The 16,536-nt window shown below is 34.6% G+C and overlaps 2 protein-coding genes across 4 annotated transcripts; both read left to right on the forward strand.

The window, feature by feature from the left end:
- The first annotated feature begins 589 nt into the window (after positions 1–589).
- LOC120069806 (methyltransferase) lies at positions 590–9,149 on the forward strand. 3 transcript variants are annotated; one of them, XR_016529880.1, is made up of 11 exons: positions 624–919; positions 1,936–2,009; positions 2,113–2,255; positions 2,327–2,373; positions 2,461–2,569; positions 2,675–2,736; positions 3,253–3,367; positions 3,941–4,101; positions 6,993–7,082; positions 7,941–8,034; positions 8,678–9,149. XR_016529880.1 is itself a non-coding variant. In XM_039021620.2 (9 exons), the coding sequence occupies exons 1-8, from the start codon at positions 728–730 to the stop codon at positions 4,087–4,089; spliced, it is 891 nt and encodes a 296-aa protein (XP_038877548.1). In that variant the 5' UTR covers positions 590–727; the 3' UTR covers positions 4,090–4,101; positions 6,993–7,310. The 3 variants fall into 3 exon arrangements, 1 of the variants encoding a protein (XP_038877548.1); XR_016529881.1 differs by lacking the exons at positions 7,941–8,034; positions 8,678–9,149 and adding an exon at positions 3,598–3,645 and having other exon boundaries at positions 614–919; positions 6,993–7,310; XM_039021620.2 differs by lacking the exons at positions 7,941–8,034; positions 8,678–9,149 and having other exon boundaries at positions 590–919; positions 6,993–7,310.
- Positions 9,150–10,160: 1,011 nt separating this feature from the next.
- MGT4 (magnesium transporter 4) lies at positions 10,161–14,394 on the forward strand. The gene is made up of 6 exons (XM_039021619.2): positions 10,161–10,887; positions 11,722–11,952; positions 12,062–12,190; positions 12,348–12,511; positions 12,627–12,858; positions 13,889–14,394. Exons 1-6 carry the CDS (start codon positions 10,450–10,452, stop codon positions 14,174–14,176), a joined length of 1,482 nt encoding a protein of 493 aa, XP_038877547.1. The 5' UTR covers positions 10,161–10,449; the 3' UTR covers positions 14,177–14,394.
- Positions 14,395–16,536: the final 2,142 nt, after the last annotated feature.

Consider the following 16,536-nt stretch of genomic DNA (forward strand, 5'->3'; position numbering starts at 1 on the left):
TATTTCAAACACGCCCTTAAACTATTTTAAGAGTAATATGGGTACATCCCGTGCCTATTCTTTTGTATCCCACCCCAACAAATTAAAAAATATTTAAGAAAAAGAGAAAACAAGAGTTTGACACTTGACAAATTGTAGGAATAATTATCTTTTGGTCATTGAATTTTTAGCTATAAATTCATTTGGTCCAATAATTTTTGAAATAGACCTTTTTAGTCCCTTATTTTTGAAAAAAAAGGTTTAAATGGTCTCAAAACTAAGGGACTTCCATTTCAAAAATTGAGAGAGCAAATGAACCTTTATCTAAAGGACCAAAAACTAATTTTTTTCAAATTGTAAATGGATAATTGAGTCGTTTGCATATATAATTTTTTTGTTAAATTATAAAAAAAATATCTATAAATTTTGTACTTTTACGTATAAGTATTTTAAATTTTTAAAAATTTTAAAAATATCCTAAACTTTTAAAAGGAGATGAAAATCCTTTTTGTTTAAAAAATATGGTTGAATTTTTAGAAGTTTCAAAAGAAAAAAAAAAAACCAACTAGAAAGAAGTTTAAAAATACCTTTACCGTCACTATAATTTAGTGGTTTATTTTCATTTATTTTTAATTTTTTTAAAAGGTTTTAAGGAGAGTATGTTACTTGGAGTGGGCAAGCAGAGCTGAGAATTTCCAGGCTCGTTCAGTCGTAGAAGTTTGCAAGCGTTACACCAGCGGCAATCCTCATGTTCCATAGTTGTTCTTCTTCGCAAATGCGAGCTATAGGAGCATTTCGACCTCGATTGACGGAGTTATTGAACCGCTTGTCTTTCAGAAGCTTCAGAGTTAGAGCTCTCTCGTCTTCATCTCTGGCCTCCTCGAATCAATCCCGCGGTGGCCTTCCTCGCTTCTTCTCCCAAGTTCTCCCTTCTTATAAGGTAATCCTTCTCTCTTTTGCAATTCTCAAGTTTTTATATGATCGAAAATTGTGTATATAGTTGCGGATGAGGTTTTGATTTTGAACATTTGAAGTACCCAATGATTGGCCTCACTCTGTAGTTTTTACTGTGCCCACACGAGTTGGGTTGTGTTAGGTTTGGATGGTGTCTGTCAATTTGAATGGATTATTACTAATCTTTTTTGGGGTTAAGTGGAATGTTGGCGACTCTGAATTTTGGAAGACCAAGGAAGCGTCTCATTAGGGGTGGCGTTTGATTAATGAAATGTTAATTTTGGAGCTTTGTGTTCTTGTGAAAATTTGGAATGCTTTAGATGTTTCTTTGTGGGGAGTTGGTATTCATGAACTTATGAGATGGATAATGGCATTTACTAAGATGAAATGGGATGGGACGGATAATTATTTTCCTAATGGTATCTCTATTGGTCTCTGAGATGGATAATGGCATCTACTAGGATGAAATGGGATGGACGGATAATTATTTTCCTAATGGTATCTCTATTGGTCTCTTCAAGTAAGTATTTCAGGAATTTGCCATCTAATGTGTTAGAATGCTTTGAATCTGTTATTTGTTGTTTCGAATGACCAAGCACAAGGACTTGCTTTCTTTATTTGTCAATTTCATAACTAATTATTTACAATTGATTAAACTCTCTAACCCTATTGGTACTTCTGCAATCTCTATTATCTGATATTCCTCTCTGTTAATAAAATTGTTCTCTCCCTTTGCCCGTAAACATATGTAGCTAACAAAATTTTACTAAGCCACGTAAATCTCTGTGTCGATCTTTATTGTTTACGCTTTCTCACTTTCCTTATTTGTCGATTTCATAACAAATCGGGATTAGAAGGAAGTTTAACTATGTTGCCTAATTTCATGCTGTAACAAGCTCAATGCTGTATTTAATTTGATAATTTTGTAAAGTGAGAATGTGATGCTTAGTTTGATTGCAAAACTGGAACTACTTTCATATCATGTGCTTCATTATTATCCAGGGTGATGTTATTCGTCTAGAAGGCGATGAAGTCTGGCATATGACTAAAGTCTTAAGGTTGAAGACTGATGATAGGTACTACTTTTAATAGTCAACATCGTTTACTGTTATCTTGACATATGGGTTACTGGTTGGATACTTGTTTGTTATCTTCATGATAATTGGATGTAAATTAAAGGGTGGAGCTGTTCAATGGAAATGGAGGTTTAGTAGAAGGGAGCATAAAGAACATTCGTGTCAATGGACTTGACATTCTGGCTATGGAAGATCCAAAATCTGTTTTACCTCAAAGCACGCAATGGCATGTATTTGCAGCCTGCGGTGAGATCCTTATGAGGAATCATTAAATGTTCACTCCATCTTGTGACATGGTAATTAATGTCTCTGTTTAGGTACTCTAAAGGGTGGTCGTGCTGACTGGCTTGTTGAGAAATGTACGGTAAGTAAAAGTAAATTTAGACAAAGTTGTTGCAAATGAGAATTTTTTGCTTCCTAATTTTCTTGCTGTCCTTTTCACTTTGTTTAGGAACTGGGTGCCAGCAGTTTAACTCCTCTGCTAACAGAACGTTGCCCTACCATTTCTGATAACCGGGTACACAGATTTGAACGTATCACATTGGCAGCAACTAAACAATGTGAGTCAGTATTCAAGTTAAGTTTCTTCACCTTGAGAGTTCAATTTGGCTTGTTAATTGTCATCTAATTACTTTTGGGAAAATTTTATGCGACCTTCATCGCAGGTCAAAGACTTCACCAAATGGATCTGAATTCTCCATTGAAAATTGATGGCCTTTTGCACCTTGTGAGTTGCTATACAACTTTGTTCCAATACTTTCTTGACCTATGAGCTTGCCTTGGCTAACATAGAGAAAGGTTTTCCCTCGTGCAAATAAAAAAAATAATAAAAGAATCATGTACATTTGTGATAATTTAAGAATTAACCATATTTCTACAACTAATTGTTAAGTACTTCTTGTACTAGTGACTACTAGTGACTAGGTGAAGTGGTTACGGTTTTGATGGTTTTCTTGAAATTTTCAATTTTCTGAGATTCAAGGTCATAGATTCATCTTAGAAGTAATCATTATGGCGTCCTCCTGATGTGGCCTTTTTCGTCAATGAATGTTCTCTTGTTTTTGAGAAATTATTTTGATAAGAATCTGAGTATATTGATAAAAAGGAGATAAACAGCCTAGGAGCCGGGTAGAGAGTAATCCTGGCCTGAAGAAACCACAAAAGAATTGCATAGCATATTATACTACACATTCTTTTCTCTTTAACTTAATTTCATAACTGCTTCGTATTTTGTTCCCTGTAGATTAATGAAACGAAGCTATCTTTTGTAGCAGTTGCAGAAGCGACACCGCTTGTAAGTGCATTAGCTTCAACAGAAATAGAGTCTGGTGGGCTTCTGGTTATCGGACCTGAAGGAGGTATGGTAGCGCTGCTTTCTGAAGATGAGTGCAATTTTCCTACAGTATTTAAAAGAGGTTCTTAGTATAGTTAGTGTTTCAACATTCTGATGATGATGCATATTAAAGTCTTACAAACCTCAACTCACTATTTGATAGCTTCTGTAACAAATAACATTTTTTATTTTAACATTTTTGATAATGGCCTTTCAACCAAGGATTGAAATATCTGCCAATATCTCAAAATTTAGGTTGTGGTGAATATATTTGTCATCAAGACTAATCTACCAAGAAATAGAGTAAGAGCTCTTAAACTTCATACTTTTTACCAGGAATTTTATCGTACATGGAAAATTACTTATGTTATCTATTGTTAATTGTCCACCTATAGAGTAATAAACCCTTGAAAGCGGTGGTTAATGTAATGCAAACAATTGTTTGGGTTACCAGTTCATTTTTAAAATGTTAGTTACATAAACTAGTAGTTGAATGACTTTTCCCCTTCACGCTTAGATAATATCTAAAAAATCCTTTACTTCTCTTAATTTAGTGCCTTGCATCTTTTTTCATCTTTTGTTTTTCTTCTTTCTTCAGACTTCACTGAGAAAGAGGTGAACATGATGAAAGAAGCTGGAGCAATTGCAGTTGGTCTTGGCCCTTATCGACTTCGTGTTGAAACTGCGACAGTTGCAATCTTATCAACCCTCATGTTATGGTCCGACTCAAAAAGTTCCAGCTGTTAATCTCTCTTTCAGGTTAGCCGTTGTCTATTTTTGTATTGATAAATCAGATTTTCCTGCATATACCTAATTTGTTTTTCTTCAAGGATGAACTAAAAATTACATCATGAAAATTGACGAATGAATGAAACACAAAGGGAATAAATGGAAAAAGGTATGAATAAGAAAATGAGAGTGATCTAGATGTAGATACTATTGAAGAATTTGGGTGCCCATTAAATTGATTTTGCAAGGTAAGATTAAATTCTATTTTGGTCCTTAAACTTCTAAATGTTGTCTTAAACCGTCAACTTTCAAATTTCTATTTTAGTATTTTTGGGGCAAAAAATGTAGTTTAGTCGTTAATTTAATTTCTCATTAATCATTTAAAGGATGGGACAGTTGCAAATATAGACATTAGACCAAAAGTGTTAACAGATATAACATAATGTAAAAGAAATTACAAATATGACCAAATTTAAATAGTCTATCAATGATAGACCATATTATTGATGTTTATCAGTAATAGACCATATCACTAGTAAGAGTCTATCAACGATAGAAGTCTAGTGTTGATAAACTTGTCTATATTTATAATTTTTTTAAAATGATGTTACACACTTGGTTATTATTACTAAAATACTACCAATTGCAATTACCCTTAAAGGAACCTAAAATCATTTGCAAACCCGACTCCTAGTCCACTATATGAGACTCAAACACTTATCTTCATAGATATTTTAGGTAAATGCCACACAAAATGTACCTGTATCAAGTCTCTATAGGATCGTTTGTTAACAAGTTAATAGCAATGACAAGCCAAGTATGAGGACTAATATAAAACATTTCATAGTTTAAGGACCATGACAGAAGAAGCAAGAAAGTAAGACTCTGAACATATTACTTCTTATTGAATGGACAAAAAAATACATTGCCATCACATAGAGATCTCGAAAAAAGACTCTAGTGGCAGTTTACTGCCTCATCTCTTCTTGACCTAATTGATGCTACTCATTTTTTTCTAATAATCTGTGCATATCAGACCTACTCATGGAAGTTAACCCATCCCAAACTCACCAATATGACTTACAGTTAAAAACCATGACATTCCCCACTAGTTTTCACTTGTTTTAATTCTATTTACTAGGGTGGAAATGGTTCGGTTTGGTGGTCAAACCGAACCGAACCGAACCAAACCAAAATTTTAAAATGTGAAACCGAATCGAACCGAACCGCATATATGCAGTTCGGTTTGGTTTCAAATTCGGTTTTGGCATTCTTAAAAAATCCATGTTATATTCTTTTTTAATTAACAAGCGGTTTGGTTTTAAATTTGGTTTTGTTTTTTAAACTAAAAGCGGTTCGGTTTTAAATTTGATTTTACTCTTTTTTTCAAATATATATATACATTAGTTAAAAACAGTTCGGTTCGGTTTTAAATTTGGTTTTCAAAAGTGAAACCGAACCGAACCGCATTAATTCGGTTTCAAAATTTCTTCGAACCGGATCGAACCGAACTTTTCGGTTTCACTGAGTTTTTGATTCAGTTCGGTTTGGTTTTTGTGGTTTAAATCCATCCCTACTATTTACTGATTTACTGCAATGATCCATATTGAGATATGCTGGAATAAATAGTATGCGACTCTTGTTTTCACTTGTTTTAATCCATATCAGACCTACTCATGGAAGTTAACCCATCCCAAACTCACCAATATGACTTACAGTTAAAAACCATGACATTCCCCACTAGTTTTCACTTGTTTTAATTCTATTTACTAGGGTGGAAATGGTTCGGTTTGGTGGTCAAACCGAACCGAACCGAACCAAACCAAAATTTTAAAATGTGAAACCGAATCGAACCGAACCGCATATATGTAGTTCGGTTCGGTTTTAAATTCGGTTTTGGCATTTTTAAAAAATCCATGTTATATTCTTTTTTAATTAACAAGCGGTTTGGTTTTAAATTTGGTTTTGTTTTTTAAACTAAAAGCGGTTCGGTTTTAAATTTGATTTTACTCTTTTTTTCAAATATATATATACATTAGTTAAAAACAGTTCGGTTCGGTTTTAAATTTGGTTTTCAAAAGTGAAACCGAACCGAACCGCATTAATTCGGTTTCAAAATTTCTTCGAACCGGATCGAACCGAACTTTTCGGTTTCACTGAGTTTTTGATTCAGTTCGGTTTGGTTTTTGTGGTTTGAATCCATCCCTACTATTTACTGATTTACTGCAATGATCCATATTGAGATATGCTGGAATAAATAGTATGCGACTCTTGTTTTAGGGTTGCATCCTTTCAAATCCATGAGATGTATTCTTTCTTGAATGATTGCGTCTTTTTAAATTTTTTTAACCAACTCGGAACGTGCCTATTCAAATGACACAAATTAGTTTATAAATATCTCTCATCTTCAAATTGGATTTTCACATTTTCCATCAACACAGTTCTCTCACAAAACTTTCCTCCCATCTTAAAGTTCGTTGTTTGGTTTATTTCATAAAATAGAGTTCGTTAGACCTTGTGGACGGAGTACTATTTCCATAAAAAGGTAATCTGTTCTATCATGAAAGATGAATGCTCTTGAAATTTAGGCACTAGAGTGAGTAAAATTATCTCAAGGAGACAACGTGAATCGTTGGGCTTCGATTCTCTCATGTATACAAAGTTATGCATTTTCTGATATTATTCATATAACAAGACAGACTTAGAAGAGCAAAACTAACAATGAAGGTAGTTTCTTTAAAGGTGTGTAGGGTGAAAGGATTGTTGTTCACACAAAGTTATTGCCTTGCTGTTTGCTAAATAGATCAACAGAACAATTCGCCCAAACTTGGGGGAAGTTCAAAATTTCATAAAAGTTTGTACTTTAGAACACTAGAATCAATTCTAGTAGCTTCAACTTTTTCACTGTTCACTGATCACAGGGTATCTTTAAAATCAGCAACATTGCAAAGCCTCAAAATTGGAGTGTTTGTAGTTTGGGACATGGAGTACAATTTGAGACATTCTACAAGGTATAATCCATTTGAGGATTGGTCTCTGATGATGGGACTTCATGAGGAAGATTTCAATTGTGTATTATGGTAGTTAAACTGAAATGCATTTCTGCTTTTGCAAAGTACATAGTTATTGAAAATTTGTGGCCAATGGGATGTACTTACGAGTTCAAATACTATAGGTTTCATTTAATAATTATTTGATTTTTTTTTAATTTAATTTAATTTAATTTTTTAATTTTTAAAGATTGATCCGGTAAACACTACTTCTACCTATGAATCTCTTTGTTTTGTTGGTACTTTCAATAATAGCATAAAAGAAATGTAAAATTACAAATGGGGCAGCACTATTTCATTTTTGCAAATCTAGCAAAAATAAGGTATGGTTCCAACAACAATAGAATTTTAAGGTTTTGATACTTTATCGCTACTAATATTTTCAGACTTCTAATACATTGTTGATATATTATTGATATTTCCAACAATCAGTAGTGTATCAATAAAGCACTAGGCATTGGACGCATGCCCAGTAGTGTATCAATATGTAAGAGTGTATCAACATGCAGCGGAAGCCACAAGGATCAATAAGCATTCAAGGGTTTGTAGTCATACCTTTGTAGAACTCTTCAAGATCTTGATCAACAATAGTTGTCTTTTCCAAAACACACCATGAACCACCTCAAGATTTTCCCCACTCTTCTCTTGGAGCTTTAGAACGAGTTGTGGGACTCAAGAACAGCTTGAAGCAACGAAAAACCAGAGAAAAGCTCACATCACCACTTTGTTTGAAGAACCTTTCTTCAACTTGAAATTTTCTCTAAAATTTCTATTGAATGTCTGTCTCAAATTCACTCCAATCTTCTTTATTTATTGTAGGTGAACAAGTGAAGAACACCGCATGAGTTGCAGTTCATACTTGGAGTAAATGAAGAGGAAGGAAGTGGTATTTGTGTGAGCAAGTAAAAGATGGGTAATGAAAAAACTGTTTTTTCCATTTTGTGCATGTTTGTAAATTTTCAGTTTTTCCTAAAATCTAATGATTTTCAAAAATTGAAAATTTTATTAATTTTATAAAATTAATTTTTAAATAATTCAAATTAACTTAATAACAAATATTAAATTAATTTTTTACACAAATCCATCTTCAATTTAAATATAAATTCTCCTATTTTGTTTAATTCTAATTTGAACGTTTCAAATTAACTTCTCAAGCTACTCTAAAGCTTATCCATTTACGAGTTGGTAGGGGATCTCGCGAACCTATAGGTCATGGGCTCCAACGATTCGAGATTAATCAGCTAAACTCATTAGACCAAATTATCCCCCATTCGTTAACTAATGGGTCACTCCATTATAGCCCATAGTTGAACTTCCTAGATATATTATGTCCACTTGATAGAACCATAATCAGTAAGGCGATCCTTCACAGGTTGTTCGTAATCACAGCTAGGTAAAATAAAAATAATCGTTTTACCCTTGTGAATACATCTTGTTTTTTAAGTTCCCACTTACCCTCTAATTAACAATTTTAATTCATAATCTTCATGAATCAAATTCTTTCTCTATCATGAGAAGGTTGGGCTCCAACCTATCTGCTAACACTAAATTTACAGGGCTATGTCTCCAGCTATTCATCCGGTCTTATCCCAAAATGGGAGGCTTATTGAGAAGTGTTATTGGACTACTCTCACCATTTGCAGATCAAAGGATAATCCCGAACAAACAGGAGTTCATAGCTAGCTCAGGATTAAGATCGAGTTGACCTACATTATTTAATAGATGAAATAGTCAGTTTTAATAGTAAACGGTTGTTATAAAGAAAAGTGACTATTTTTGTGGTCCAATCTATATGCAAACTCATATAGAATGCCTCTACTCACATGTCTCAACATGAATGATCTGTGGATCACATCGTTTGTAACATTTTACAACTCTTTATAACAACTACAAAGTGGGTCGCATCCAATAGTGTTATCAGGATGAGATACCTGATTTTATTCATATACTTATTAGACAATTTAGGTTATATATTGTTAACTTGATCCTGTTTATTTCACTATATAAAGTTATAGTATTCAGACTATAGCCATAGATATGTTTATTAGATTTTCATAATAGAATGCAAAATCAACAATTTATTATTATTGATAAATAGAATGTTTAACACGAATTACGAATTCTGGGACATTCCCAACACAATAAAGTAAACCAACAATGTTAATATACTCAACTTCATCAAAGTGCAATTGTAGAGTAAGATAGCAAAAATTGAAAATAGATCTTGATTTGATACATGCAACTCTTGCAATCTGAACATAGTACTTATATCTTGAGATGATTTGAAAATTGAAACGTCAAGAAGCAATGAATTGAGAGAACAAAAATAATAAATAAATAAAAAAAAAGAGAAACTCCTAGCATCTGTGAAATATGGTGAAAAAACTCTTTTTTAATAATAGTTGGAGGTGAGAGTTATAAAAGCTAAGACAAAAATATCAACATGTTTCATGCAGATCCTTACTTTGCAGTATAATATTTACCTAAAGACTTCAGTAAATAAATAAATTAATGAAAGGACAAAAGTTTACAAATGTTGTTTTTTTCTCTCCATATCATACTTTCTAATATAAATGAAATAAAGAGAAATTGTTTTAAATGAAAAAAATACTAAAAATATTTTTAAATATTATAAAATATTATGGTCTATAAATTTTATAGACATTTATTGACATCTATCAATGTCTATCAATGATAGATGATAATAGTCTATTAGACAATATTTTATTATATTTGTAAATATTTTAGTTTATTTTACTATATTTAAAAATAATTCTAAAATAAATATATAAATGTTAAGGCCGTTTTTAAATATAACAAAATGGATCAAAATATTTATATAATATAATAAAATTTTACTGTCTATTGCGATAGATCGTGATAGATTATATGTCTATGTGTCATGATAGATATGAATATTAGTTTATCCTAATCTATCATAGATATATTGTAATATTTTGCTATATTTGTAAATATTTTTAATAAGCGTGAAATTACTATAGATTATATTTATAAATATATATGAGGATTAAGATTCTCACATTTGGGGTGAATTCCAAGTTAAATTTGGTATGTAAACGGGGTCCGACAATATATTCTTTTTATCTTTCCAATATCTCCAAAATCAAATGCAAAGAGGAAAAGGAAACTTTTCTCTTCAAACTGCAATTTAATTCCAACGGAGATAAAAAAAAACCTCCACAACTCGCCATGAATTTTCTCGTCTAAAGAACGAATTGCGAAGAGTAAAATCAAACATCTCAGTTCGTTGCGCAATAAATTTCACTAAATCTCGACGTCGATCCGCCATTGCGGGCGGTGAAGCTCCATGCGTGGACAACCTTCTCACCCACTGAAGTCGGGTCTCGCCGGACCCGATGAGGATAACGAACCAGTTCGCTCGTACCTCCCTGGAATGAACGTTCCGTTAGGCGCCGGAATTCGGAAGAAGGGAACCGGAGTCCGGCCATGGCTACTCCTGGACTCCACCGGCGGAGCTCAGGTGGTTGAGGCCGGAAAACATGCGATTATGCGGCGGACCGGCCTGCCGGCGCGGGACCTTCGGATTCTCGATCCATTGCTCTCGTATCCATCTACGATTCTTGGTCGTGAGAAAGCGATTGTGATCAATTTGGAGCATATCAAAGCAATTATCACTGCTCAAGATGTGTTCGTGTTGAATGCTAGGGATCCGTCTGTAACCCCCTTTGTAGAGGAGCTTCAGAGGCGGGTATTGCGGCACCATCAAGCCACTAAGGCCTCTCAGGTTTCAATTCGAATTACGGTTTTAACCTAGTTGAAAATTAATGCATTTGTTTACTCCTAGTCTGGTTAATGCGAATCAAGTATGAACTGATTATGGGGTTTTCAATTTCCTTTTATCCATTTGTGCTTGCTTTCTGTCTGGTTTGAAGAACTTGTTGAGTTTTGTTCACCCTTCAGTATCGTGCATGTTTTAGTGGTTTGGAGGACCGTTTCTAAACAATTTATGTTGTCCAGTTATTTGCAAAGTATATTGAGAGTGGGATTTCATGTCAAGTTATGGAATCTTGTCCTTCATGTTTGGAGAACAAGGTATTAGCGTTTTAGTTTAAAACTTTTTGTCGTCTCTACCGCTGGTCTTGGGGTGGGCGAAGCTTCCAAGGATCAGTGGGTGTGAGTCATGGGCATAATAATGCAAGGAGTGAGTCTCTGATAACTCGGTTATTTTACTGATATGATGTTGAAATTTAGTCATCATGGTTAAATGTTATGCAATATAGTAGTTGCTAGTACTAACATAGAGAGATGCATAATCAAGTTAGATAACTGTCTTCATAGAGTTTGGATGAAAAAATAAGTTGGCGCTAGCTTGGAACTTTGGATGGTTCATTTTAACTTATATTGGAAAGTTTGAACTTCTATTCTTTCTAGGTTTTATTTTCATTTGAGGTTGGGAAAATCTTTTATCTTTTTCGACGTTTTATCAAGGATTGGTCATTCTCATTACCAGTCAATCAAACACCACATCAGTTTCTTCTATCAAAATATTTGGTTTCTTAATCTTCTTGTAGAATATATGATGAGTGCAATCTGTGTTTAATTATATGCAATGTTTTAGGAGGGTGTTGGTGATGATTCTAATTGGAGAAATCTGTATGACCTGGAGGAGCCTCGATCAAGGCCTCAGAGTCCTCCTAATTCATACCAAGGATTTCCACAGACTGAAGAGGAGGGGAAGGAAAACATGAAACAAGGTCTTGAGAATCGGGAGGGATTGAAAGTTCTTCCTTTTGAGTTTGTTGCTTTGGAGGCATGCCTTGAAGCTGCTTGCAGTTGCTTAGAAAGTGAAGTATGATTTTTTCATTTTTGTTTATTTTATTTAGTTTCATTCTCTTAATTCTATTAGCAGATATGTATTGTACCTTTCTTAACTCCTTGCTTGTCATCTCCTGTACCAGGCAGATACTTTGGAGCTAGAAGCTCACCCAGCTTTGGATAAGCTGACTTCTAAGATTAGTACTCTCAATTTGGAACGGGTGCGTCAGATCAAAAGTCGATTAGTTGCAATAACTGGACGAGTTCAAAAGGTTACTAGATTTAATTGCTAGTCATGACACATTTTCTCAGTTTGTGTGGTTCAGTAACTTTATCTTTGAGAAATTCCTCTTTCTTTTCTTTTTTCCCCCCTTTTTTTCTCCTTTAATTAACAAGGCTTTTTGTGTGGAATATTATGGCTGTTTAAAGGTGCGGGACGAATTAGAACACTTGCTAGATGATGATGAGGATATGGCTGAGATGTACTTAACAGAGAAGATGGTTCAGCAACAACTTGAGAACTCTTCCACTTCTTCAATTCCTGAGAGAGATGAAATGGAAGATGACGATCAGCAATTAGGCAAAGATGACAGGCACGGGACTTGTCTTATGTCACCAAAAATAGAGAATAACACACATCTATGCTATTTTTGTTGTTTTCATTAATTTCTGCGTTTATAAAGAGCTTTCTGTTTCCAATTGTCTCAGTATTCCTGCTGAAATATCATTGGACAGTGGTGGAATCGCAGCTAATTATGAAGGCAATATGGGTGCTTCCCAGGATCATTTGTTTGGTGCATCAAATGTGGGCAGGGACAGCCATGGGACCCGGACAAGTACTACCCATAGCATAAGCAAACACCTCGATGTGGAGGAACTCGAGATGCTGTTGGAGGCATATTTTGTGCAAATTGATGGTACACTGAACAAACTTTCCACGGTAAGCAAATAAACAATATTTTCTTTCATCTATGTGATCAGTTGTATTTTGAAGATGTTCTGCTTCGCTTAACGTAAAGATCTTTTTGTTTTGGTTGATATAAAAAGAAAATTGTTCTGCGGATAAGTAATAAATCTAATGTATGTGATTTGGGGTAGGAAAACAGAATTTTACCTGCAGAAAAGGCTAAAATAGTAGACAAACCTGTTACAAGGGATGATATTTTTTAGTCTGTTCAAAGAAATATTATTTTTGAAGCATAGAAGTCAATAGATTTGCTTTAAGGTCAAATGCATGAGGTGATTTTGCATATAAATACTTTGACAGTGGACCTCTACAGAAGGAAGTAAATTTTGAATTCTCCACCTCCTTTTGGCATGAAATCATAATAGCAACCAAATATTACTTTCATAAATTTGAAATTTTAGGTTATACCAAGTCCATGCTACTTACTCTTGCCCAATCCTTGATCTGAAAATTTTGTTTCTCTAACATGCAAAGTAGATTGGGTTTCTGAAAAGTGAAATATCACTGGACCATTTTGGCCCCTCCATTTGTCATTGGTTTTTGGTTTTAGAAAATTAGTTTATAAACACTACTACTACCCATAAGTTTATATGTTTGTTCACATCGTCAAAAACTAAGCGAGTTTTGAAAACTATAAAAATTAACCAAGCCTTTGTTTTTTGTTTTCAATTTGTTAAAAATTGGCTTATTAACCAATGCCTTCCTTTATTTGTCAAATTTGAAAAACAAACGAGAGTTGCAGCCTCATTACATAATGATATAACTTTTACTTGTATTTTAAAAAATTTTGTCTACTAATTTGGGAAATCTTAGAAGTATATTAAGAAAAAAAAAAATCATTAGTACAAGTTATGATAGTTCAGAAACGGAAAACGAATAACAAAATGGTTGTTAAAAAAAGGCTTAAATCTCTGTTCAGTATATTTTATTGAAAAGCAACCCTACTTTGAACATGGCTTTTCCTTTTGATAATGTCTTTTAACACTCTTTTATCCATCTTAAGCTGAGGGAGTATGTAGATGACACAGAAGATTACATCAACATAATGCTGGATGACAAACAGAACCATCTTCTACAAATGGGAGTAATGTTGACAACGGCAACCCTCGTTGTGAGCGCTTTCGTTGTGGTGGCAGGTATCTTCGGGATGAATATCCATATTGAACTGTTTGAACCCGAAAAAGCAGGCATGCCAGAGTTCCTGTGGACCGTTGGTGGTGGCGCTACAGGAACCATCTTCTTGTATGTCATTGCCATTGCCTGGTGCAAGCACAAACGATTGCTCGAGTAGTTGTTCTCCGAAACTGAAATGTGCTGCCAATGGTGTTGTTGGCCTGATAAAAGAGAGTATAAATTAAGACAACATTCAATACATCTTTATGTATTTTCGATATCATGTATCAGATATCATTCTGCTGTATTGAAATAATGTGAAGCTTTTACTAGCTGAATGCTCTGTTTCTATACTGCTGGTAGATAAATAAGTTAATTGTACAAGTTTCATAGTAACTTTTCATTTGGATTTGGTTTGGGAATGATTTTGAAATGATCAAAGATGTATTTGGGAGTGATCTTGAACACGATGAAAAAACTAATAACAATGTATCATGTGACAATTTGTTAAAAAAAAATTGATTTTTGATTTTTTTTTGAGTGTATAAAGAAGGGGAGAATTGGGCACGATAAAAATAATTTTAACTCTAAATGCTTGCCTATGATCACTCATTGAATCAAGTAGCTATAACCAATTATCCGAGAGGTTATGTAAACCCTGAACCCTACTTAGCCTACTTAAATATATTAATTAATATGTTGAGTAGGTTTAAATATGAGTTATGTTATATTGTAGGGAAAAGGTTGAAGAATGAGAAGAATGGAGAAGGAAAATTCTAAGTGTGGATGTGTATGGCCTCAGGTAGTTTTGAGTTTGGTCTTAGCAAGTGGAAAATTTGGCTAAGTGTGGGAATATGTGTGGATGCCATGAGGTGTTGGTATGAGGAACTTGAGAGGCGATGACCTTGTCATTGGAGGTTAGGCGAGCACCAAGTTAGCCCATGCGTTGGAGCTTGTCATTGGTTAAGTATTGATTGCATAAGGACACCATGCGTTGGAGGCTTGATACGTTGAAGCTTGGGTCATGGTATGCGGCAGCCAAGTTCTCTTGAGGTTATTTGGGTGCATGGTAGGCACGAGGGAAGGTGTTGGTAGTAGGCTAAGTGTTAGCCATAAGGAATGTAGCCATTGAGCGCACGACGTGAGCAAGGTTGCCTAGGCATTGAGGCTGGTCAATGTGTGGGCGACTAGGCGATGGCAAGAGTATGCTATTTGGGCGATGGCATGATGTTAGGCAATGGTGCTGCAAGCTAGGAAAGTTAAGGTGACGGCCTTGAGCAACGCGATGAGTCGAGACAAGCATTGGTCAAGAGGGCATGCGACCAAGGGGTAGCATGCGATGGCAAGGCTAGTAAACTAGCGTTGATCAATGTTCATGTCATGTAGCTATGTGTTGATATGATAATCAGCTTAACCACCATTTTAAGTGGTCAGCTGTCGTGATCATATATATTAATCCCACATAGGGGATGAGATGGCAACTTAATAGTTAAAGTAAAGCATGCAAACTCAAGTATAAAAAGGAAGGCTGACTTTAGATGCACGGTTTGAGCAATCTACTCATACTATTGAGGTGATTCCAAAGCCATCTGAAAGCTTGGTGGGTCTAGTTGATAAGGTACGAATGTTGGAAGGAAACTTCAAAGGAATTGAGCTGGAAACTGAAGAAATTGCAATAAGGTCAAATTCTCAAGTGAATTTGGGCCAGTGATGAAAATTTGATGTTTGTGGCAAACCACAAGGAATTATGAGCTTAAGATAAGCATGTTAAGACAATTTTGAAAAGTTTGTAGAAGAAAAGTTTCTGAGAAAAGGTCTGAAAAATGAGTTATTTGAATTGTAATTTGAATCTGGAAATTTTGAATAAGCAGGCAGTTATTTGAGATGAACAAGCAGGTAATTCAATGTTGACGCACGTGCAAGGGGAGAAGTGAGCGCCAGCGTGCATTGAGCTGAGCGTGGGGCTGTGTATGTAAGCGTGGAAGACTTGGACGCATAAGGACAGGGCTGCGCGTTGAGTTGTGGCCGTTGGAGCACCTAGCCATGCAATGAGCGCATGTATCATGGGTGATGGTGGTGTGTGATTGCCGCATAGCCAAAGTTAAGAACCTAAAGAAATTTCTAAGTGCTCAATGCATAGTAAGATAGGCATTGGGAGTTAGACCAATGTGTTAAGGAAAATGTGAGCTTAATTATGCAAGTTAGTCTCAAAAGGGAGACCATTGCTAGTAGCTAAAGTGAGTTGTTATGTTCACAGGGTTGACACCAATAGGATAAGCTTATCAACCCTAGGAGAATTGTCCAACATCGTGAGTGACAAATTAAAAAAGTTTTCTAAATGTTTTTGTAACTCATGCTTGCTTCATTATAAGAATGTTTTCTAAGCAAACCAAGTTTTAAGAGTTGTTGTCGCATGCTAAATTTAAAAGAATGTTTATAAAGCATGTTTAAATGTTTATGTATTTATGTACACAAAGCATGCGTTAGAAGTTTATAAAAATGTGAAAGCTCTTGTTCATGTTACTGTGCTTCCAAGTA

The sequence above is a fragment of the Benincasa hispida genome, chromosome 5, assembly GCF_027475165.1.
Source record: "Benincasa hispida cultivar pf3 chromosome 5, pf3_genome.v1.1, whole genome shotgun sequence".
Lineage (NCBI taxonomy): Eukaryota > Viridiplantae > Streptophyta > Magnoliopsida > Cucurbitales > Cucurbitaceae > Benincasa > Benincasa hispida.

Excerpts from the sequence above, each read along its gene's own strand:
- LOC120069806 (XM_039021620.2), top strand. The coding sequence starts at position 728 with ATGTTCCATAGTTGTTCTTCTTCGCAAATGCGAGCTATAGGAGCATTT. Across the intron at positions 920-1,935 it reads AAGTTCTCCCTTCTTATAAG|GGTGATGTTATTCGTCTAGA; the intron begins GTAATCCTTCTC and ends ATTATTATCCAG. Across the intron at positions 2,256-2,326 it reads GCATGTATTTGCAGCCTGCG|GTACTCTAAAGGGTGGTCGT; the intron begins GTGAGATCCTTA and ends GTCTCTGTTTAG.
- MGT4 (XM_039021619.2), top strand. The coding sequence starts at position 10,450 with ATGCGTGGACAACCTTCTCACCCACTGAAGTCGGGTCTCGCCGGACCC. Across the intron at positions 11,953-12,061 it reads GCAGTTGCTTAGAAAGTGAA|GCAGATACTTTGGAGCTAGA; the intron begins GTATGATTTTTT and ends CTCCTGTACCAG. Across the intron at positions 12,859-13,888 it reads CACTGAACAAACTTTCCACG|CTGAGGGAGTATGTAGATGA; the intron begins GTAAGCAAATAA and ends ATCCATCTTAAG.